This window comes from Scomber japonicus, chromosome 21 (assembly GCF_027409825.1).
Source record: "Scomber japonicus isolate fScoJap1 chromosome 21, fScoJap1.pri, whole genome shotgun sequence".
In the NCBI taxonomy this organism is placed as follows: Eukaryota; Metazoa; Chordata; class Actinopteri; order Scombriformes; family Scombridae; genus Scomber; species Scomber japonicus.
Window position 1 is genome coordinate 13298735 of NC_070598.1, and position 23804 is coordinate 13322538.

The following is a 23804-nucleotide window of genomic DNA, read 5'->3' on the forward strand; positions in this document are numbered from 1 at the left end:
GTTTACCTTTTTATCAGCCCAACACAGCTGTGACCTGGGACAGCAGTATGTAGTGGTGATAGATACCACCGTAAAGTAGGGTGGTGATGGTCTGCCTTGATTATAGCTCTTAAACTCAGACATATTCCTCCAGTGACTTTTACAATAGGGTTCAAGGCAGTAATTCAAAGGAATTAATGTAGTGAGGTCATTGCTGACTCTTTGTCAAGGCCTAGTCATGGTGTTCTCCACAGGGACCACCGCTACCGTGTTGACTGTCACTACCATTGGCCTGCCCCACTGCTGAAGACTTGATTAAAGTGATGCTAACATGCAGCATGTGGCAGCTTGGTGGTCCCGGAGAAATGAACGACCCTCAGGAGGATCTCTGAGCCTTATTTAGAAATAGGGTCTTGGCACACATTTTGTAACTATGACCAAATGTGTGCCAAAGATAACTGATGATCCGTGGCAGAGATGGTGATCTTGTGATAGTCTATTGATCCCTGAAGGGGATATTTATATTTTTTCTTGCGGCTATCCACATAAAGGTTAAAACATACGGTCAACTGCTGGTAGGGATTCAAGGTCTCGCTCAAGGACTCAACGATGGGATGGGTGCTTTCTGTCAAATGGGTTGTGTATGTGTGTTGTGTACAGTAGCTAGTTACTACGGGTAAGATTATTAAAATTTTCACAAAAATATAACAGTGTCAATTCACTACTTCCAAGCATTCAAATCTGTTAATTCTGGTTTACAAAACTATATGTGCATCAACAAGATGATCAACTGCTTTAAAGTGCATTGCTACATGTAAGAAGCTCTTACAGCCTCACATGCAGTGATGCAGCTGCTACAGTAAAAGAGATTGTTAGAGGCATATTTAAGCATTTGCTTAGGATGACCTCTAGTGGTGTAAAAGTGGCATTACAGTTGCTGTGGTTGGAGTTTCTTCACAAGCATTCAGCTTGGTCAAAAAGTACTTGAAAAAAGTGCTCAATATGTTTTTACTTCAGACAAGTTGGCAGAAAAGTATGCCTAGCCTTTAATACCTTACAGTGATTGCACAGTTTATCTATTTGACAAGTATGATCAGTCAGACCATTAAAATTGTGCTTTTGGTCCAAATGCAAGTTTGCACCCACATAAATTACCATCAAACACCCTTTGAGCCCAGCTATTCTAAACATATGTTCATTCACTTTCATATACTTACACATCTATCAAATTTTGAACGTCTCTCTTCACAAACATACATGCATATTAAAATCATGTACTATGAAATGCTGATCTAAGACATTCATCCCAGCGGAACCCATGTTGAGTGCATCTTCGTTCAACACACCTCGTTGCTGTATATCCACACCGCTCAAATAAGAGCAATTGTATCTGTGAGCAATGAACACTTCCCACAGTGGGGATGTGATCAGTCGTGTTTGCATGTCAAGTCTTCTGGAAGACAAGAAAGGGAGAGCAGATGAGAGTTCAGGGCTACAGTGAACACTAAACATGCTGCAAAATATCCACTGGGAGGCAGGAAAGGAGCAGTAGATTGCCCCTCTGGCTCACAACAACAACTTCTGTGAGAGAATAAGATGCGTAATAAAAGCATTCTTAGCAGATCGAAAGAAAGTTAGCAGCTAATTCCCATTTCCATATTGAGCAGAGGGTTTTCCAAAGTGGGTCTCTTTTTCCAGCACCTGGATAAGGAGCTTATGAGAAAATAATAAGAAACTTTTGGAACTGTTTACAGCACTGCTAGCCAAACCAAAGACATGGCTAAAGGTGGGCTTGTTTTGTTCAAACTTTCCCAAAAAGAGAAAATAAAATCAGCTTAGAGGTTAAGTCTTATTGATTCTGTAGCTGCTCTTGGGGATGGCACTGTGTTTTCCCAGTTGTTTTCATTAGTTCTGAGCTTAATATTTACCACAATCAAAACCATACTGAAAATGAATATGACTCACATGTTCTTGTAAAACCATGGAAAATGGTGAGATTCTAGCTTTCGCCGGGTGGTGAGACCACAATTTTATACTAATCTGGAATGAGAAACAAGCAGAGTTCAGTGTGTGAGGAGAGACACCCTGTTTTTGGCCTTGCAGTGTTGTTTTATGGTAAGTAAATGAAACAAGTTGGCACGTTCCACACTGTAAAATCACAGTTCTCGTCATCCTTGGTGGAAGTATTCCATTTCACGGACGCTGAGTTCTCGAAATCAACTTTTGTGAAAATGTGTTTACAATAAATGTGATTGACATACACTGAAAAACATATTTTCTAAAGTTTAATATGGTGTGATGGCAGTCAAATTGTAATATGAGTGCTAAGCTTTCATAGTAGAGGTGCATCCCTAGATTTGGAAAGTACTATCAACTAAAAGTAATCTATACGGGGTCTGTATCACATCCCATTTCACATTTACATACACGCCCATTTTTATTGTAGTAGAGGATAACAGCACTCCCCTCCGTGCACCCTTTTAGTATGTCTAGTCACTCTCCCATGATTTCTGAAACTGGAGAGGAGGCCATTAGAGCAGCTTTACTCCATTCTAGCTGATTCACAGTGACAGTGAAGATTTGATGGTTACAGGATGAGGGCATGATAAAGCTGTGTCTGATCTTTGATACATGCAGGATAAAGCAGTGCTTGATGGATGAATTACATTGCCTGTGTGTGGCTCTTTTGTTTGAGGACGGCATATCTTCCTTGATCAAGCGATCCAAGCAGTATGATACCATAGTTTTTTTGTTTCCTTTTTAGTAAAACAGAGTGGGCGAGGGAAAGCAAGCCAAACTTTTTTTTTTTTATACATTCTTTCCTTTTTTTTATCATGCTAACATTTAAGTAAAATAACTGCTGTGTTAAGAAGTCATCTGCTACATGCAATATACTGTAGACCCCCTCACCTCCGAGGGTGATCAAGGTTTTAGCCTTTCAACTGGTGGAAGCCTAAGCATTTACTTAGTCCCGCTAAATGACTTGCTGTGGTGAATGAGTGATGCTGCTGGTATCATTACTTTCATGGCAGCTAGAAATGACAAGTAATTGTGAATATTAAGAATTCCTGCCATATATTTACTTAAGTAAAGGTAGAAATACTTGATAGAAACGAGAGAGTACACACTGTACTATTAGTACTGATGTGTTAATGTAAGCAACTTTATGTTGGTTATAGTGGAGTTAATTGCTGTGTATTGATTAATTTAGCTAAGTTTAAAGTATTGTCAAAAAATGTACTTAAAGGATTTAAGTACATATCTTCATTGATACATTATGGGTACAGTATGTGTGAGCAGCATTTTAATATTGTAGTTGATAAAGCTGGAGATCATTTTAGCTTTAATAAAATACTGGGTAATTCAATCTATAATGCAACATGCTGTATGAGCTCATCATTGTTCTTTTATATTTTTAAAGTAGCTCTAGCTGTCAAATGATTTTAATGTAGTAGAAAGTGAAATATTTGACTCTAAAATGTATTGAAGTAGATGAATAGTAGTATAAAATGGAAGTACTCAAGTAAAGTACTTCAAAATTCTACTCAAGTTTTGTGCTTGAGTAAATTAACTCATGTCAATACTTTTGATATGATGTAATCTGTCGTATGCATGTGTCTCAATGGACTGATTGCAGTGCCAACATGGCTAAGAGCTGTCTCTTTGTCCTCTACCGTAGGCCAACATTCAGATCACTCATGTTAGCAGACAAGGCACGCACTCCCTGACGCCAGCAGCAGCAGCAACAACACACCACAGGGTACACACACTCCCATCACCACCATTGCCCCCTTCTTCCCTTGTCCAAACATCCAAAGACACAACAGTTGCCCTGGAAACAATGTAAACCAACAGTAACACAGCAGTGTCATCGTGGTGCACTGACAGAAGAGGAGGAGGTATATGAGAACATACATGTCAGTGGTGTTGGCTGCTTTGGCACTAAATCTTTCACTTGAAGTGCAAGCTTAAAAGGGTTGGGTTCACCTCTGAAGGTTTCGCCGGGCTGATGGTGAAAAGAATGTCCCCAGTAAAAGTCTAACTGCGCCCAATTTGACGCCTGTAAAAGTCTCCATGGTGCAGATGGATACGTTAATCGAGAAGCAAATTGCTGTGGTATTACTGGAAGCAATTACCAATAGGCAAGTAGACTGCTGTGATCATACCATAAATCAAGCAGTAGTTATTACACAGAGCATGGCCTAATACCAGCTAGATTATGTATCTCCAGTGTGCGTAATCGTCTTAGATGAACTGATCTGAATGGAAGGGGGCTGAATGGACACAATGATGCGGTATTGTGGCTACTGTAGCCAGATAGCAGCATGGAAGATGCAAGATGGTAGATAGACACACAAGCATGACACATCTGTGGATAGCGTTACCTGGATACAGATAAAGGACTTGGATGAATAGATGCATTGTGTCATCATTGGTTAGGTCGCTAAATCAAAAACCAAGTAGATCTTGTGACCCCCCAAACAGTGCTCATAAAAAAGTTTTTTGAAAACAAGGTAGGTCACTGTTCTCTGCTGTCTGCTCCAAGATTAAGTTTAAAGGACATGTAGACAAATTAGTTATAGAGTTGATAGTATCATGATGTAATTGGTGGGTAATCAGTGGTTGGTGCGTGTGAGAGCTGCACTTATACTCAAAAGTAATGTGTGTGCTTTTGTATCTATGTTATTCTCACAAATAATGAAGAAAACAGTAATTCCCGACAGAGAATTAAGACATTTGAACTCAAGGAGTGAAGACATTATCATAACTTTGTTTTTTTTAATACCTGTTCATCAACAACCTCTCTCTAGACTCGTCTTTTATGGGCACATTTCAGCTTGATGGATTACTACATTCTTTTATCTGTGATTAACATTGTGTTTTGAACTGTAGATGGCAGCCTTGATCCTGGCAGACAGCTGTTATACATTTACTGCGCAGTGCATCACAAAAAATACTTTCCTGAAGATGAAAGTATTATTCAAATACAAGTTAAGCAGCAATTTGAAATTCATTTTAAAATTTCCAAAAATACAAGACCACTCAACTCACTTTATCCAAGCACAACAGCTGGCATCGTAATGCATCAATACGTCAAGCCCTGCGGTGTCTACACGACCTGATCTCTGTAAAATTTGCGGTTAGAAAGCAAGTTAAAAAGAGGTTTGCATCAAGGACTACGATAAGACTTTCCACAGGCCTCGGAGCTGTGATGTTACCCTGCTCATGTGCGTCCCCATCTGATTCCGATCAGGGTTTTTACTGCTGCACTCAGAGATGTGGAGGCTTGGAGCCTAACAGGCATATTTTTAGGCCAGGAGGGTGGGAAGGGGTGCTATTGAAAGCCGAGACATAATTATGAAATGTAAGTTGGAATATTGTTTTTATTACAAAGCCAAACAAATGCGTCTCTACCGCAAGTCACATCAAAGACGTCTGTGTGACGACTAACCGCTGAGTGGAGGCTTTGTGCTTGAGGGTTAATGAAACACAAATGCTGGTTGTATGTGTGAGGGCAACAAAAGTGTGAGGTCTGCAAGTGTCACTGTAAGTGTTGGGTTGAATATGTGCCGAACGCCTTTTTATCTATACGTCTGAGTATGCTGCTCACACATGTGGGTCTCCGTGTGTGAGTGAGTGCAGCTTTTGACTACATTGCAAGGAGCAGGGGTGTCTGAAACTTACAGGCCATTAATTAGAGCCTAGTGTTATGTGGTGAGACGTCATCACTGCTCATGAAAGAATGGAAATTCGATTATTTCACTAAGATGAGACACAGCAACTCACGGCACTCGATGAAATGCCTTGTATTTGATGCGGGAGATGATGAAGTGTGTGTGTATACGTGTCTCCCTTCTCCATGTGTGGGGTAGTGCGTTAAATGATTCCACCTCATACGTCTGTCAATGCATCATTCAAGAAGGTGCATATTAAGTTATTTGTGAAGCGACTGTGCTAATTATGACTTGAGCTCTGTTTTTAGTCCTGTGAAGAGCAGCACAGAGCCAGTCAGTCGGTCGCTATCTAAACAACATTAAATTACATGGAAACTTGGAGAGATCGGCACACAAACACTTTATCTGCGTGCTCTGTTCTGCTCCTTTCTGGCTTTGCTGTGAGTGAGTGATTGCGGCACGGAATTCCTCATCGCTCAGGCCTTTTGTTGGGATTGCATCGCTCGAATAGTTTCCGTTTCCCCACCCCCAGTGCAGACCCATTTTTATTTATCTGCCATGTCTCATCGTTAGACAGTGGGAGCACGCATGGCTGCCCTGGTGCCCAGGGAGTGGAAATGTGACGGGCTGACAAACGGGCGAGTGTGGACAGACGTTTGTTGTGTCTAGACAGAGGACTGGGAGGCTGTCATGGTCTCAGGGTAAACTGGTCTCAGGGGAGACACACTGTAAACTTATCATGGTGGTATTGTGTGGGAGGCATGCTGGGCTCCATTGTGAACACGGAGAGTATGCACTCATTCATACATGTTTGACTAAGTAGACACAGAAAAGAAAAGAAACTAAGAGTCTGTTTATACTTGGTTTTAAAGGACCAGTGTATAGGATTTAGTGGCATCTAGTGGTTGAGGTGGAAAATTGCAACCAACTGAATACCCCTTCCCTCTCTCATTTCAAGCGTGTATGAGAACTTAGAGTACATGTGTATTATTTCTTGAAACATTTTTGTTTTCTTAGCTAGCCTGTGCAAAACAAATCTGGTGTTTGTCTGACGATGGACAAATAATTGTGCATAGCCATTTGATCTTGTCTCAGAAGTGACGTCAGCAGTAAACAAAAAACAATTAGTCATCTGGACAACTTGAAGACACATGACAGACATAGGTGTGAACAGAGATGTGTCTTGGCTGTTCACTTGTTTGCGGATCACCAAAAGACATTTTAAAACCAAATGTAAACAGCCTCTTATACTCACCACCTGTATATTCGCTTAATTTTCTATGTGGGTACAAATTTGGGAAATTTACTTAGTGTGGGCTAAATTTGTTTTGCAAAGTCAAAGCAAAAGAAAAACTGGGAATGTTGCAGTTTACAAATGGCGTCTAAGCCACAGGCAAACTCAAAATGTCAAAGGTATTTTTAGATGTCGAGGTTACATTGCATTACATTACACTGATGTGTGAAACAACCATTGTATGAACAGTAACTTAACCATCTAAAAATGTTGGTTGGTTGCTGGTTTTACCTGCAAACCAATGAATCCATACTCAGTAATGCCAACCATAGTGAAGATAAGCTGTTCATACACACATGTTCACTTCACAATTGTTTCCATTTGTTTGAGACCAGAAAACGTTTTCTTGACAAATAAACTATTTCTATGGTCATATTCAGACATCTAGTCATCAGGCCACAGTGTAAGCTTATGTGTTAGAATGCTAGTGTGCATGTACAAGCAGTCATTTACAATACTAACACCCAAACCCCAACCCCTACCCCAACCCCTGACACACAGATTCATCACTTTAGCACTTCATAGTATACACAGGCCTTCGTCAGAGAAAGACTGGTGTCAACACTGAAATATGTTACCTCCATATGACTAAGATTCAGACTGCTGTTTTATATATGATGGGCTATGCAAACGCTTAGAACCCATGTCTGCCAAGTCAAGAGGGGTTTGAGCTTTTAAAAAAAAGCCATTTCAGCCCTTTGACATTTATCTAAGCAAAATTCTTCCCAGCTGTCTTGTTTCAGAGTCCTACAATTTTATACTTTCACACCTGGGAGCTACCCAGCGCCAAAATGTAAATCCACTGAGCAGCCACAAGAAAGTTGGGGACTTAAAGATAGTGTTTAGATGCACTTTTATAGCAGTTGGAACATTTCTTTTTCACTCAGCAACAGCTCAGCTCTCAGCTCCTCTCTCATCTAGCCAAAATGAGCCTCAGCAGGAATCCACTAGAGTGTTGCAAGTGCGGAAAAACGTGCTTTTGTAAGAAATGCTCTGACTGCTGTTACAACTTCTGTTGCATTTCATTGAGGCACAGCGTAATCTGTTTCCTGTATAGGATGTTCACTCTGGACAAAAGCCTTTGTTTACCTCAGCAACCTTTGAGCTTCTGAGTTGAGCTTTCTTTTCCTTCGGACACTGAGGTCTTTTTCTCTGTCTTTGTGTCATTTTATCTTGACCAGAAGGAAACAAATCTAAAAGACAAAGCAGGAGTTGAGGTGACAAGCAGCTGTGTACACTAAGGCCATGTTCTTTTTCAGGGTCAGAGCCGGTTGCTGTTTTTCTTTGGTATTTCATGAAAGCTGCAGCCTCACTAGTGAATGTTTCCAAGTGTCATGTAATGATTTGTATCTCAGGCTATGACCCAAAGCAAATCTGGCATGTCACTTTAGTCAATCGCCAAAAAAGGGGGGAAATTGTTAGAAAGGGAAGAAGTGGGAATGGACGAAGAGAAAAGGGGGAAAGGTGAAGATCTAAACTCGAGCAGTTCCCAAGACCAGTTAATAGTAGCGCTCCCTCTGTTCCCACCCCCTCCAACACATACAGTGATGAATAGGATATTTAATATTGCCTTGCTTAAGGGTATTACTGGAATGTATCTGTCCCTCTCAAAAACATTAACTCGTTCTTAGACAGCGTGGACGCAGTGTGAGTGACAATGTTAGTGATTAAATTATAGAAAACTTTCAGCGTGTTGTAACTTTCAGATTTTATTATAGGTAATGAGTGTATTGGTTGAAAACCTTTTTATAGGTACTTATTATTATTGAAAATAAAGTTTTCACTTAAAAGGGAGGAAGATTTTTTTTAAATGTTTTTTATTTTTTATAAAAGTGTTTTTAAAAGAATTAAAGGAAAAACACTGAATTCAGTGCATCTGTTTTGTGCTATTTTTGCATGTGTTTTGGTTTGGTTTTGGTTTTATTAAAGAATTGTGAAAAGGAATCAAGACTCAATCATCCAAACCAAATAGGAATAGAGTCATTTGTTAGATTCATATGTTAGTGGATTAGATTGAACCACTGCGTTTGGGTGTCTCATCAGAATGATTTCCCGACACCCAAAGGAGACACGAGGCAGGTGAGATTTTCTGGCTGTGCGCCACGCTGATGGATGATGGGAGCGCGTTCTCATGAGCAAGTGTCATCCAATCTAATCCAGGTGATTAGTCATGCATTCTCCTTTTCAAGGTGTGAGGCCCATTTTTTCCCTCCCCAAACCAGGGGCCAGGTAATCTGATCTCAAAGTGAAAAGTATCAATGTTGGTTTCAGATGTCTAGACACACACATGCAGACAGGCATGTATAGTACTGTATGTACAAGAGCTAGAGAGAATATACCGTATGACCCCCACCACCACCACCCTCCTCCTAAATTCTTTTGGTGTGATGGGAATAGTGGGACAAATATTGTTATGGTGACCGGTCAAAATGTTTTGTGTGATTCAACATGTGTTTAAAAATCTTGACCAGCACACTTAAAAAAAGTTAGAGTCCAGACACCCACTCACTATTCATTCTCATAACACGGAAAGTACTGCAATATGTTTTATCTCTTGAGGATGCATTCAAAACCAACATGGTCTGGCTGATTCAGACTCTCCCCTTTGATCCTTGGTTATATTTAACAAACCGTTTCAACTTTCTGCTTCACAGCAGAAAACATTGAGTGCATATTATTCTACTTCAGTGCTGTTCTTTCATAAATCTTGTTATTGCAGTGATTTATGCTTTATTTCTCCCCCATCGCACAAGTAATGCATCTATTAAAGAGACATACATCGAGCGCTGTGTCTCGCTGCTGATAATTCAGTACCGTGATATGATAGCTGATGATCCTGTTTAGTCTTGAATGACAGCCAAACTTCAAACTTTCCCATATGGAGTGTATTTTTCTCTCAAAGCAGAGAACAGCTGCATTTTGAGATAACACAGATATTTTCAGGGGAAGACAGATAAAAATTGAGTTTATTTAACATGAACAGAAGAAAAAGAAAATGAAAAAGACATGGATAAAAAATCTCTTGATATCATTACCTCTGCACCTGTTTGTTTAAGCATTATGTTGACATGTGGCTGGTAGTGTGGCAGAGAAAAACAGACAGAGCAAGAGGTTAGGATGAACAATACTGGCGTGTCTCATACATATGGACTTCCTTAGAGAGTCAGAGAGAAGAGGGTCTCTGTGTGTGTGTGCTCAGAGATTTTTTTGCTCTTGAGGACACAGGGAGAGATCAGACAAAACCCAACTTTCCAACTCTCCATCTCCCTCTTACCACTCATTTTTCCTCGCCGACTTCATTGTTCTTTGTCCCCTTCGCCCTCAGCTTGTACCCTTGCTGTTTGTGTGCTACCATGATGCAGTGCTGTCATCAGGTCTTCGACATTGTTTACAATAAAGAGTTGTATGTATGTTTAAATCTTCTGCATCTGTATGTTTTTGTTGTTTGTAGTGCGTGTGAGTGAGCCCAGCAGTAGGACGGGGCTGAGAATGTTTATTTACTGTGATGTGCTTGCTCGCTCCTTTGGCTTTAAGGAGACTGTCATCAGCGCGCATCATATTGACAAGGGAGAGACCAAAGTAAGATTAATGACTGTCCTTTCTCTCTCTTGTTTTCTCTCCCCCATTCTTCGGTTTCCTTCCCCACCCTCTGCCTCTCCTTGTGTCTCTTTTGCTTCCTCCCCCCTCAGAGGACCTGGATGACCTGCGGATGGAGGGTGTGATGGGTTTGGCTCCATCCGGCAGTAAGTTCAGCCAGGGACGCAGCTCCTATCAGCCTGAACCTCAGGCCAAAGTCACGCTCAACATCTGCTCTAGGTGTGCCAGGTAAATGTTACCACCTGCACAGTCTTTAATCACCTTCTTTGTGTGCTTTTCCCCTATCTAACTCGTGCTAACCCTAATGTATGACCCCTTCTTGTTTTCTAACATCCACACCCCCTACCCACTCTCTCTCTGTGTCTGTATCAGAGGTAGCTCATCTCAAAATTCAGCACAGAGAATAATATCATATCTAAAGTGCATTCCGGTGTTGCTTGTTTTCCTAAATCAGACACGGTACTGATAATCGTCTCCATTATCACCCTTTCTCTGGTTATCACTGTTTTTTTTCTTCTGACACATTTCCTGTTCCCCCTGATCCGCAGAATCTGTACAGCGCTCAGATTTCTGAGTTGGGTGTGATACCGCAGGCAGGTGTAGGCAGGACTCTTACTTGATGCCAGTCAAAGATAAGCGGGTATCTGTTCGATGAGACGCCAGGCATACATCTGCCTGTATGGCCTCCTCTGTTTGGGGTTTGGAATTTGTTTGTTTCCTACTCGTCTTTCATTCATGCTGCTTATCAGTTTGGATGCATGCACACGTTGCTGGATGTTCTCAGAGGTCCTGCAGGAGAAAGAATTGAATCAGTGTATTTTTTTTTGTTGGCAGTTTATCCACTGCATGTCTTTAAGCAAAAAGTTTATACCTTTAGCTTATCGCTAAGTCTCCCACTTGGATCAGTTGCTGAGTAAAGCTGCATCTGTATCTGGAGTCATTTTTGGCGAGGTCCTGAGTTTTTTTTCATGACTTTAAATATCAGACATCTGTTCTCCTTCTCTGTCTCACTCTCTCTTCTTCTGGTTCAGGCCAAATTCTTGCTCCGTCCTCTTTAATCTGACCACCAAATCCTTCCCAAGTTTTATTGGCGAAGGAGTCGTGGTCGTTCATAGTCATTTTTGGTGAGTGCAAGGGCCATAAACAGATTAGTAAGCTGGAAAAGTGTTGCACGCACGGTATGCCTTTTGTGCTATTCTAGAGACACGGAATTCTGAAATCAGAGGTTGCAGAAGTTTGTGCATGCACACACAGAGATATTCATGAATCCACACATAAAACATGTGCATGCATGCCCTCGCACGCATGCACACAGAGGACTCCTGTGAACAGAAGACAGCAGAGGCAGAGGTCACACAGCAGTTTGGAGAGAGGGAACCCTGACACAGACTTTATGCTGTGTGCATTAACACTCTGCCTTGACGACATTCCCAGAAACACCTTTCAAACCTGGCCCAACATGGGGCCAACCTTTAAACTTACTACTCAGAAGACTAACAGATGTGACGCAGTTAATGTGCTTGTGTTTCACACCTGCAGACAGCACTACTGTACAGATGTGTGACCTTGTACTCAGGTTTTCTCTGTCTGTCTTTGTAACATGGCGTTTTGAACTTGGATATTAGCTAGTTTAGTGTAACACTGGATATTTTTTAATATCATATAACTCTCGCAATAGGGTTGCTTGGCCCTCCATAAATCTGTGAACATTGCCCCAAGTTGGACAAGCATTCCTCGCATACCCGTCACCCCTCAGGCAAACACATCTGAATTTTTCCTGCATGTGAGCTCTTATGGATCAGTGAGGTCCAGCATTCTGTATATTACACTTTTGATCAAGCAAGTACGCTGTAGTCACTCCCTCTAGTTGTCTAAGTGTTCAAATGAGACTAAGCCATTTGGCTGTGCCGTATACCACCCAGAGCCAAGGAGTGACGCTTACTGTCATACTCATAGTGTGAAGGTGTTAAATCTGTTCCTCCCCAGCAAGCATTTATTAATTTTCAGTAGCAACTGTGATGTTCACGGGGTTCCAAGGGAGGCAAGATGTTAATTAATTTGACTACAATAACACAGTAACAGTAGACTGACAAATATAGTTCAACAGAAAGGATTATATAAAAGAAAATACTGTTTGTGCTATTTTGGGCAGCATAATCATAAATGTATTATGATTAAACACTGAATGGCAGTATCACTTTTCTTTTTGAACTGGCTGACCCCAAACAGATTTTCTTCCCAGCCTTGTTAGACACCTTCCTCAATCACTTTTCCTTCCTTTCTGTCCAGACATTGTCCACACCACCACACAGTCCAGTCAGCCTGTGTGGCTCCTAACCAACAGTGGCAGGTCAGGAAACACACTGCTTCCTTTGGCTCTCTACTGGTTGGTTGAAGTGTAAAGTGCCATGCGGCCTGTATGTTGTGGCCATGTCTCTGTCTCTTGGGCTATAGCTGTGGTCTCCCTAGCCTTCATCCACCTCCTTGGTGCACCCGATCAGTCCTTTTAATGGCTATGTTCTCCTGCCACAAAACCTCCTGTGTGCAAACGCATCCCAGATCTCGGGCACAGTCCGGAGGAGTAGGCGATGTGGCCCAAAGAAATGGATAGATCTCCACAAACCTCATTCAGGCTTGTAGTTCTCATTAAATTAATTGCTTTCATATCAGGAATGCACTGAGGGAATGTTAGTGACGACTTGCGGCTACGAGCAGCTTTTGTTCGGAGTATGGGAAGGCCCCGTGATAGTCATCTTGGGTAGTTTTTAATGGTCTTATAAAGACCATTAAAGAGGATAAGAGACAAGTAGAGGGGTGTATAAAGAGGGAAAAGAAATAGAATATACTTTTAAAAAGCTGTTCTGCTTTTAACCTCGTCGTAGAGGTAGAAACCAAGAGGCCCTGTGGCTGTGACGGAATGCAGCTGCGCCAGAAAAGCGTATGGATTGCTTTCCTTTGTCTTCGGTTAATGGTTGCACTGATGACACGGAAATAGCACAGAGCGAAAGAATTTGGAGCTTAAGTAGTTTGTAATTATATGTAATATGTGGTGTGATTTACAGTCGCTACAAATGTGCTTTAGACAAATAAATGATGTGTTTTTATTAATTAGTTTTCAATTAGTTTGTAGAAGCGTTTAAATGCAATGCATAAGACACGTGTAACAGAAAACGCTGTTTGTCTTTCACCCACAGTATACTTTCATATTTCAAACTTAAATCTTTCACTACCTCAAGGAGATAGCCAAATCTCTCAGACCCACATCCATTTCAGTCCAAACAGATATCTTTGGAGGAAAAAAAAAGCTATAAGGGCTTGTAAGGTATTATGACAAAGAACAGCAACTTAATGATTTATTCACTAAGCAGAGTGTAGCTGGTTTGGAAAACAAGTGAGCTGTGCACATTTTTTTCTGCGCACCTTACATTTGTAACACCATTAGTTTGGTTTCATGTTGTGAACATACTGAAGACTTTCAGATTTCATTTCAGTGGGATGAGAAGTTTAGAGGATGTGTGCCCCACAGCTGACCCCCATGTTCCTCCCTTTTTGGTACTGTCCCAGATTTTAGCTGAAGAAGAGATTATAAACTCGCTAAACACTTCCTCTTTGTCTCATCACCTCAGACTGATACAGACTGGCTTGTCTTTTCGCTGTCTTGCATTCAGTTCTCCAAACATGCCTTTCAGTGTTGTGGCTGAAAAAATGCTGATTCTAGAGATTATTTAAATGCTTTTCTACCATCAGTGTGTACAGTAGTGTATGTCTTACGTGTTGTCTCTAGGTTGCAGGGGGACACTCTATCAGACAACAGATCTGAAGAAGAGCACAGGCCGCACATATCTGAACAAGCTGTACCTGACATCTCGTGTAAGTTGCAAAAACAGTGCTATTTCACTTTCTTCCTTGTTTCTCTTTTTACTAAATGTTTGTGGTCTAATGCTCCGCCGTGTCTTTCTTTCCTTGTTTATGTGTGTTTCGTGTGTTGTCTGGAGTAGCTCCATTGCCCGGGGTGGACACAACGGCGGGACGGTTGCAGGAATGCCAGCCCGTGTCTCAAATGTCAGGCTCTGTAAGTGTCCTCCCGAACATCCATCACCAAACAATTAAGATCGCTTTACAGCCATCAATTACTATGTTGCTCTCTCTTCTCTTGTCTCTATTGTCTGCAAGTGGGCGAAAACCACCTCAAGCTTCATGTTAATAGGATAAGACCCAAGCAAAACTGATACATGTTAACTGTATGAGGGCATTTCTGCTTACACAACAGTTATATAGTGCTGAACAAATGATACCCTAATTAGAAATCTCCCTATATCACTTTGCTTTCCTCTCAGGGAATTTGCGTGCAGGCTGAAAGGGATACATGAAAAGAATATCTAGTGACACAATGACAACTGAGGCTGATTTAGAAGTTTTATACAATGGAGGAAAATATTTGTGGGTTACAGGAGTACATGCAGTTTCAGTCAAAAGGAGGCTTGCGTGATAACCTCACACGCTTTGGTCAAGAAATCTATGGAGGCTCAATGTGGCATATGCCAGACTCAGACATAGGCAGACACTCACATGCTGTTAATAAAGCAGTCAGCTAAGACGCCGGTACCTTTGTATAATTATCCCAAGAAAAGCCAATACCTTTTTTATAATTGCCCAATCTAAGTGTTAGACAAGGCTTTTTACAGCATTTTTAAAGAAAGAAAAAGGGTTTGGAGCCAAGGCGTTACTCCGTGTGCGAAGCAGATGCAGAGAGGCTCCAGACTAACTGGGAGCAGACTTTAAGAGACTGAAGGCCCCGTTGAATCAAAGCTTGTAGTCGGAAGTCTGACGGAGTAGGCCAAATAGACTAGCCACCATCCAGAAATTAGAGTAACTGTGTAGGATCAAAAAAAACAAACCTCCCTTGCACTTAATTTTTCAAGTTTTACAAAATCTTCCACATACTCATTCTGTATAATTTAAAAAGCTTGACTAGCCAATGTTGACATCAGACAGTCTTAAATTACTGACTGACTTATTTCTCATAGATTTGAGCTCATTAATACAGCTTTATTTACCCTATAACTTTCACATTCTCTGAGCCTTTCGTTTGTAGCTGCTTACACCAAAGGAATAAACACTCCATCTCTCCCCTATACCACGTCTCTATAGGTTAAACCTTGTCTGGCACAGTTAACAACAAGGTACTAATGTGTCCCATATGGAAACCGCAAGTGCAAACGTCTCCTGTCACCTACTGTAGCTAATGTGGTTGTTTTGTGTTTAATTGCTTATGTTTGGCTCTGTTTGAAAGGCGAATGCAATTTGTAATAGCCTGTTAGTTTAACTAGTCCTTCAGGGGCCTTGTGAGCCACAAACACTAAACAGTATGGAAAAATGTAATGCTTTATGAGACTATTTGAAAAAAAGAAGCACAATAGTTGAAGTCATACAGTATGTAAAATAACTACTTCAAGATCACAAATTATTTCATTATCTTGAGAAAACGAGTTTAGCTATGCCAAGAAAATGAGATAATCAACCAGTTATCATGAGAATACAAAATGTTGTTTCCCCATATTACTTATGATGTTTATCAGGACTATAGCAAGGTGTTTATTATTATTAACAGCACCTTTTTATTTATGATATCTGGGTAATGGCCAATTGGCAGCTGGATTAACTGTTCATAATATGATGGGATGTATCAAATAGGAGATGTACCAAACATTATCTTTCAAGCATTTTCATGTAATTAGATTTAAACTACAGTGTGGAACTTTAACATATAAATAATTGTCCGTTGCTTTGAAGCCCTTGCCAAACAAATTCACAAAATGCTGATTAAGCCTATCACTGCCAAATAAAATTCTCTCTATCTCACAGTATACAGAGTTTTCAATCTGGTGCTGGGTTTGGCATTCCAGCACTGCCAGGATGAATGCATATTGCACATACTCTGTGGCAGAGCAAGTGTACGAGAGACTTCCATCAGCGGAGCCTGCTGACTTCCAGTTAGCTCTCTGCTAACCTGAATAGGGATAAAATAATTCAATTGTGCGGCTCTTCTAGAATTTCCAAAGTTATCGAACCAAATTAATCACATCCTGATAGTGAATCAAGTCATTTTGCAGGGTTTGTGTGATGCTCAAATCAATTTATCCACGGGTTTACAGCCACGATTATAGCGACGAAGTAGGCTGAGGCGGAGCTTATGACATAAGTACATGTTGACAGTGTTTTTGTTATTGCTTTCACTCACAGAAGAGGGAGATTTGAACTGATGTCCTAAAGAGCTGCCTGAGGGCTTCTTTTCTTTGAAAGGATTTATTTTGGGCTTTTATTCATGCAGTAGATGGCATAGAGTCTGACAGGAAACAGGCAGAGAGAGATGGGAATGACCTGCAGCATAAGTCCCTGGCCGGATTCGAACCAGGGACAGTGCAATTACACGGCATGCGCTCTAACCACTCGACCTCCAGGGCGCTACAAGCTTGAGGGCTTCTTGTGCTTGATCTGAATAGTTGACCTATCCATGTGAGGGAGACATGGAGCGATTAAGACAGGGAATGAACAATGAACAATGGAGAATGGAGAATGAGCTCTACCCATGATAAATCTTCTCATAAATGATCTCTAAAAGTCAGCCTTTTGTTTTCTCAAGATAAATTAACTTGTGATCTCAAAATAACAGCACTAAAAAAAAAGCAAGCACAGCCATTCTCAGCTTCCGTATCTTTTTTTGAAATGTACTTACTATTACAAATATCTGCATCAGTACTGTAGTGGTATAAAAATGTTAAATATGGTTTCTTCATAAGTTGTGTGCTAAAGAAATGACACCTTTTCGGGGTTTTAAAGATTTAAGTTCTTTTTTTATTATTAGTACATTTCTCAGACATGATTGTTCATGAATTAAGTATGCCTTGTCTTGCAGATTGTCCTGCTTTGGGGCCTACTTCTTTTTGCTGCCTCTGCCAGGTCCTTTAGGTGATAAATTCCCCATAAAGACAAATACTTTCCAAAAGCAAAAGCCAGAGTAAATTCCCCTAGAAATTATTTTGCAGTTTCCTTTGTAAGTGTTAAGTGATATGTATTAACCAAGTTGTATGGGTGTTACCATCATAAAATCAGCCAGGGGAAACTGTTCATTTGTGTGGCAAAAAATAGAGTGATGCAATGCCATGTGTATGATACAATGCAGAGCTGTTGTGATGGTGTATTTTTGTTTCCAGGGGAAATTGGCAGAGTTTCAGCTGATACACTATATGGCTTTTATATTTGGCACCAGTCTGCCCCCCCACACCTCCATAGTTATACATGCATGGCTATCCTCTGAGGAAAGCTTTGTGATTTACAGCATAGGTAGCTGTAGTGCAGTTTTTTCCCCCTTAAAAGGTTTGTTTAGGATTTTCAGATTTTCCATTTGAGGGTTTTTTGCTGATTTGTCATGTGTGTGCTCTGAGTTTTGTTATAATACAATGAGTTAGACAGAGAAGAAGGGATGGTCAGAGTGATTATATGTTTTTATGTTTTTATTTTGTCAGCACACTTTAAGACATGTTACTACTTTATTTTAACTTGAAGAAAGTTGTACCTCATGCACATAATCCTAAACAATAATCTCCCCAATCCTGAGAGTGCTTCAGAGATGCACTGATCAAAAACTGGCTCTGTTTGGCTGCTCTATTAGTTAACCATTATTGCAGTGGAGGTTGAAATTGATATTGAAATTGGCCCATATAAACATTATATAGCATTTACAATAATGAAGATGAGTCATTATAAAATGTTTTCTTATTTTTGGGTTTAATAATCAGCACAGGAAGCTATTTAAATTTTATTTTGATTTCACAAACAGTGTGAATACACTCTTTTTCACTAATTCTGTGCATACATTGTCATGCATCCTCAGTCTCCATTTGCTCTGATAAATACTCAGAAGTTCTCTGCACTGAGAAGTCAGTGTGAAGTAAATGTGTGTCAAAACTCAGCTGTGTTCTCCCTTGGGTCAGTAAACTGCTACATCTATTTACGTTTTTTTATTAAGCCAAATTAACAGCAAAATTATACAAAATAAAAGCAAATCACCTTTTATAAACCCAAGAAACTACTGTAACCATTTGTGAAATGGCAACTCTTTCACTCTTTGCTAAACATAGGCTCTAGTTGGAAGAGGAAAGACTATTGATTGTTGATGCACAGCTACACAGCATATGTTTATCATCATGATAATAATTCCAATCTAGCTATTCAACATTCATTTTTTGCATGCTTTAAAATCCAGTCACACATTAAACTTTCCTGCAGAACATACTGTAGGGTTTGATTACTCTAATTGAACTTTATGATTCCCTGAAAACATTCCTGTCATTTTCCCTTTACACTCCCATTGGCGCAGCACTAAATTCCTGTCAGTCAGTCGTTTGTGACTGAGGAATAGACATCAGTCATATAAGCTGTCTTTGTGATGTTTAAATAAGAGTCTAACTGTGTTATTGTCAGTATCCTGTATGCTTTTGGCTGTGCAAACTCAGTGTTTGGGCTGTTGAGCCCCGTAAAATCTATTAGGTGATTCTGCTGTGAGCCAAAACTCATTAAAAGTTGAGTGTTACCCTTCATATACCATGCCCTCCTGTGACTGTGCAAGCTAGAAGTGGCTACAACAGCAAAACCAGTAATTTGGAAAACATACAGTTTCCTTAAGTTAAGTAGATTGATTGACCCACTTGAGAATTTGACAGGAAATACAAACATCTAGAAACACTCACATAAATTTGTTTTAGTTTAAGTTTTCTTTGCATTTCTGTCAGTAAATCAAGTGTTTTGATCCACATATAATGCTTGTTTGTAGCAAGTAAAACAAATCCTTCCATCTGTGAGCTCTCATCTGCCGTACAGTATGTTCTCTTCCTGACTTTTTCATCAACTTTTTTCACACCTTATTAGACAAATACTTGCTGGGCTGTAATTGGTCTTTGCTTCAGATTTCCACATTTCACATATTTGAGATTAAAATCATGGCAGCATAAACTAAACTCATGAGATTTAGCCTGGTTTTGCAAAATGTAAGTGTCAATCATCCAGAATTCTTAAAAGTGCAGTTACATTAACAATTTATGTAATAGAAGCTATTGGTAAGATGGTTGCTGGACCCATAACACTGACCATGAAAGCAGAAAAAGGTGTATAGTGAACATTCATGTGATATTTGTGTTGAAAAACTACCTTTAATGTAAACCATGATGCAAAAACATACTTGAAAAAAGCATCTATCAACCCCTGGAACAAATAAATTAAAGGCCTAGATAATGGCCTAAAATAGTCATTTTGAAATGAGACACACTGTTTACCTGTATGTGTGTGTGTGTCTGTGTGTGTCTGTGTATTGTTCCATATGCTACCCTGACCTGACCACAACAAGAAAGTCCATCAATTGTGAATTGCAAAGCCAGCGGTAGGCTCAAACCTCTAACCCAGCCAAGCCATGTTTGAGGTCTATGACTGCATGCACACAGCCCAAACAGCTCTTGTTGTGTGCAGGGCAATGTTTGGACCAAACCCCAGATTGTGGTGATTATTACTGCTGACCACACACGTATAGCTGCACACATGCAGACTATAAAATATTTAACTCTACACTTCCATCCTCTCTCTTTCTGTCTTGTTTGCTCTCAACGTGGAATCAATTTAGCAAGAAACGAGATCCATGTTTGTTAGTCGGGCAGAAGCATCACCAGAGGGTTTTTCCCTTTTCTCTTTTAGGTCTCTAACTTTTTGTCATACTGGGAGGGAGATTATACAATGTGGGTTTTGCGCCACTGACATTAATATACTCATAAGTAATTGCAAAATCATAGCAAGCCTTTATTTTGCAGATGAAAAGGCATTCCTTCTCATCTCTTTGTCTCTGTAGATTAAAGCATCCAATCTAAGCATTTAAAGGGAAAAAAAGTTTTTGGGCTCAGCATTTAGGCTCATGTCATACATTGTTTCTGATAAGGACAATGGCTGCCTTAAACCACAGTGACAGAGGAAAGCTTTTCATCATTTTCATTGTGTTTCACTGTGCTATGGAGTCCATTTTTGTTTTTCCCAATGTCCTCTGTGGAACCCTGCTGCTTTGTACATGAGTTTTTTTGAACACAGCACTATTATGACATTGTACATTCAGTCTTCCAGCTGACTTTGTAAATATGTATGACTTCACAGAGATGTGATGAAACAACTGTCATATTTTGATTGTAATGCCTGTTTGTTTATTGATGTTATCTGGGGAGGTGGATTGCTTGCAGACTCAGTATATCCTGTTTGTTTGCCCAGCTATGGAGCTGTGCAGTACCACCACCAACCATGGCCTCTACTCTGCAGTCTCCAGGTTATGGTCTTGATTATACTATAGTCTGTCCTGTGGTGGACAGAGGAGCCTTACTGATTGAGCAATGCAGATGGTGTAATGAGGGTGATGCTGATAAGACTACATCTGTGTCAGCGGGTCTGTAGCAATAATTCTTTACTATATGACATAAAGTATAAATGGAGATTATGAAAATGCATTTGGGAAACTTAATCTAGAAATCTGTTGGTGGCCTTGTTTATGAGAACTAAGAAGACTCAAAGCAAGCAGAGGACAAAATGATGTCATGCTGTTGGATTTGGGGGGATACCACCAAAGAGAAAGAAATAAAGTTGGGGAGGGGATTCAGTTGTAATGTTTAACCCGCCTTGCTGCTTTATGAAGGCTATAATTAAGGATTGGCTTGTGGATTTGTGGTACTGCTGCCACAGAACGCCTCATGTATATGACAGGCACAAAGATCAATGCCATAGACCCAGGACTCATGTTCAGTCATTTATCAGAGGATAGCAACTTCACTTGTTTTTAACTATACCTCTGCTTTGAATGAAGACTTTTCAATCCACTCAATCTTCAAAAGAGTGGTCTGTTATATCCCAGGTTTGTCTTTAAATGCTGTTGGAAGACCGCACTGTACGTATATCACCAGATCTCCCAGAGCCTTAAACTGTCTTCAGTCTGTGTCAGCACTTTGTCAAGTCAACTCTGTCTCTCATTAAAGGCTTAGCACATCAAATGATGTAAGTGTTGGCATCAGAAGTATCGTAACTTATCTAGAGTAAACCAAACTTACAGGAGGTGGAATTATGGCTGACAGATTTTATTTCTCACCTGTGCTCAGAGCTCATGTGCACTTGGTCCATTGGCTTAACAGATCATCTGGCCACTTGTGTCCCATCAAAGGAATAAATAGGAGGATTAGGCATGCTGCCATTACAGGACTTGGCAAAGCTCAGTCTGTCTAACAGGTCTCTTTCCAAATCATACACTTGGCCAGGTAGTGATAAGATCAACATAGGGCCAAGCAGCAACATAAGTGATCAAATCTGCCTTTTTAGAACCCCTTCTTGGGATTATGATTGTCATTATTTTTGTTTAATACTATATATTGGCTTATATTACAGTCGTTTATGAAACTATACAAAATGGCTGATTTATTGTTCATTAACTGCCTGTGCAAGGTTTGCTGCTGCCAGGTTCTTTGCCAAGAAGACTAGCTCCTATAGATTTACTGATAGTTGTACAAAAATGTCCTGAACCACTGCTGACAGCCTCGAGTCCCGCATTCACCAAACAGAGTGCAGTGCTTGCTTTACACTTTCATCTATACATGCTGTGGTTTCTTGTGTTTTTCTAAAGCCTGTAAAATGATAATTGCCTCTTTTCTTCCAGCAGATATGGCTCAGATATTTCCAGCAATAGCTGACAATTATATAAAGAGTTAATTGAAGGGTCTTTCTTCTAATGTGACTTTCTCTCATTTCTGTTCCCCTCACTAACTAGCGTCAGGCTGTCTGGGAGACTGATCTGAAGGCTGTGAGAGGTGGGAGCTCTGTCGGGCAGACGGGCCTGCTACTGGGCGACTCCCTCTTTTCTAAAGAGCTGGAGAACATGGGCAAACAGCTTGCTGGTATGTGTATGGGCTGGTGGTTGGAGTCTGTATGGTGTGCATATACATCTGCTGTGCCTTTGTACATATATGAGCTTGTCTGCATATGACTTTAGTGATTAATTGTCTGGGTAAATCATACCAAGCGTTTTCTTTGAAATACAAAACATAGTCTACACTATGCAAACATGCAGACAGTCAGACACATACACGTTGAACTATATAGACTTATAAAATAGAAAAGGGTTACTTATAAGTGGTGGGAGGGGGGAGTCAACCCAAAGAATGCACTGCTGGCCAATTTTCTTAGTTAATTAAAAACTGATCCCACTGCTAAAATGCGTCAGGAATAAATAGAAAACGAATTAAAATAATTTCTACATGCCAAGAATTAATCTCAACTCCAGCTTTGACAGATTCAATCAATAAATATCTACTGAATCATTTGGACGTGATTGAAGTTTGAATCAGCACTTGAGTCTGGAGATGTTTGTCTGACAAAATGGAATTTGTGTGGTATTTTAAAAATCATTCCTAATGTAGTTCAAGGCACATCTTTGATATAAGTGACGTCTGGGTGACTCAGTCTGCTTTTGTTGTCATGATGATCAAGTATGTATTCAATTATGAATCAGATGAAAGCTTGGAGTGGATGCCAGAGGGAATATTGCCATTTACCATCATGTGTCACCCACTTATTTGTTTATGCATGTCTTCCCACTTAGACAGCATCACTGTATGCAAAGACCTTCTATGTGCATTAGCATACTGGAGTTATTTAAAGCATATTTGTCCCACTTAATGAATCTATTACTGTCACCCAACAGTGGTCACAGCTGCTATGGTCTTCTCTGCTCATCTGCGCATTGGCACCGAAAACACTGGTTGCTTCACTGCCTAGAGAACAAACCGGCATGCTATTGTGTTAACAGCACATTAACTTTTGCCCCAGAGGTCCTCAGATGGCATTGATTTTTAGTTGTTTTACACTGAGTTACTGAATATCCAAGCTGAGGGCTCCCACCAGGCGGTTTAGTGAAGCTGTTCAACAAGCTAATTCAACTCTTTCAAGCCTTTATTAGCTGCTAATACTTTCCATGTTCGGAGCCAGAACCTCACTTTTCATTTTATATTGTTGCCCTAATTATGTGGTTGTGAAATTGGCCCCTTTGTCTGCCTTTTGTAATAAAATGAATCCACATTTATTAATTACTGCTTACAGATTTACTTGCTTTTTGCAGTACTGTTTACTTTGAAAGCAGGTATGTCTAAAATAAAGTTTTAGCTAAAGCTATCATTCAAACATTTCAGGAA

The 23804-nt window shown here is 40.2% G+C and overlaps 1 protein-coding gene across 1 annotated transcript in view; it reads left to right on the forward strand.

Moving 5' to 3' along the window:
* The window catches only part of c21h8orf34 (chromosome 21 C8orf34 homolog), a 51877-nt gene that overhangs the window by 22992 nt on the left and 5081 nt on the right, over window positions 1-23804 (forward strand). Inside the window, exons 8-11 of the mRNA XM_053342635.1 lie at window positions 10638-10773; window positions 14330-14415; window positions 14544-14617; window positions 22385-22511. Of these exons, the coding sequence (XP_053198610.1) occupies window positions 10638-10773; window positions 14330-14415; window positions 14544-14617; window positions 22385-22511 (423 nt within the window). The remainder of the gene's footprint in view (window positions 1-10637; window positions 10774-14329; window positions 14416-14543; window positions 14618-22384; window positions 22512-23804) is intronic.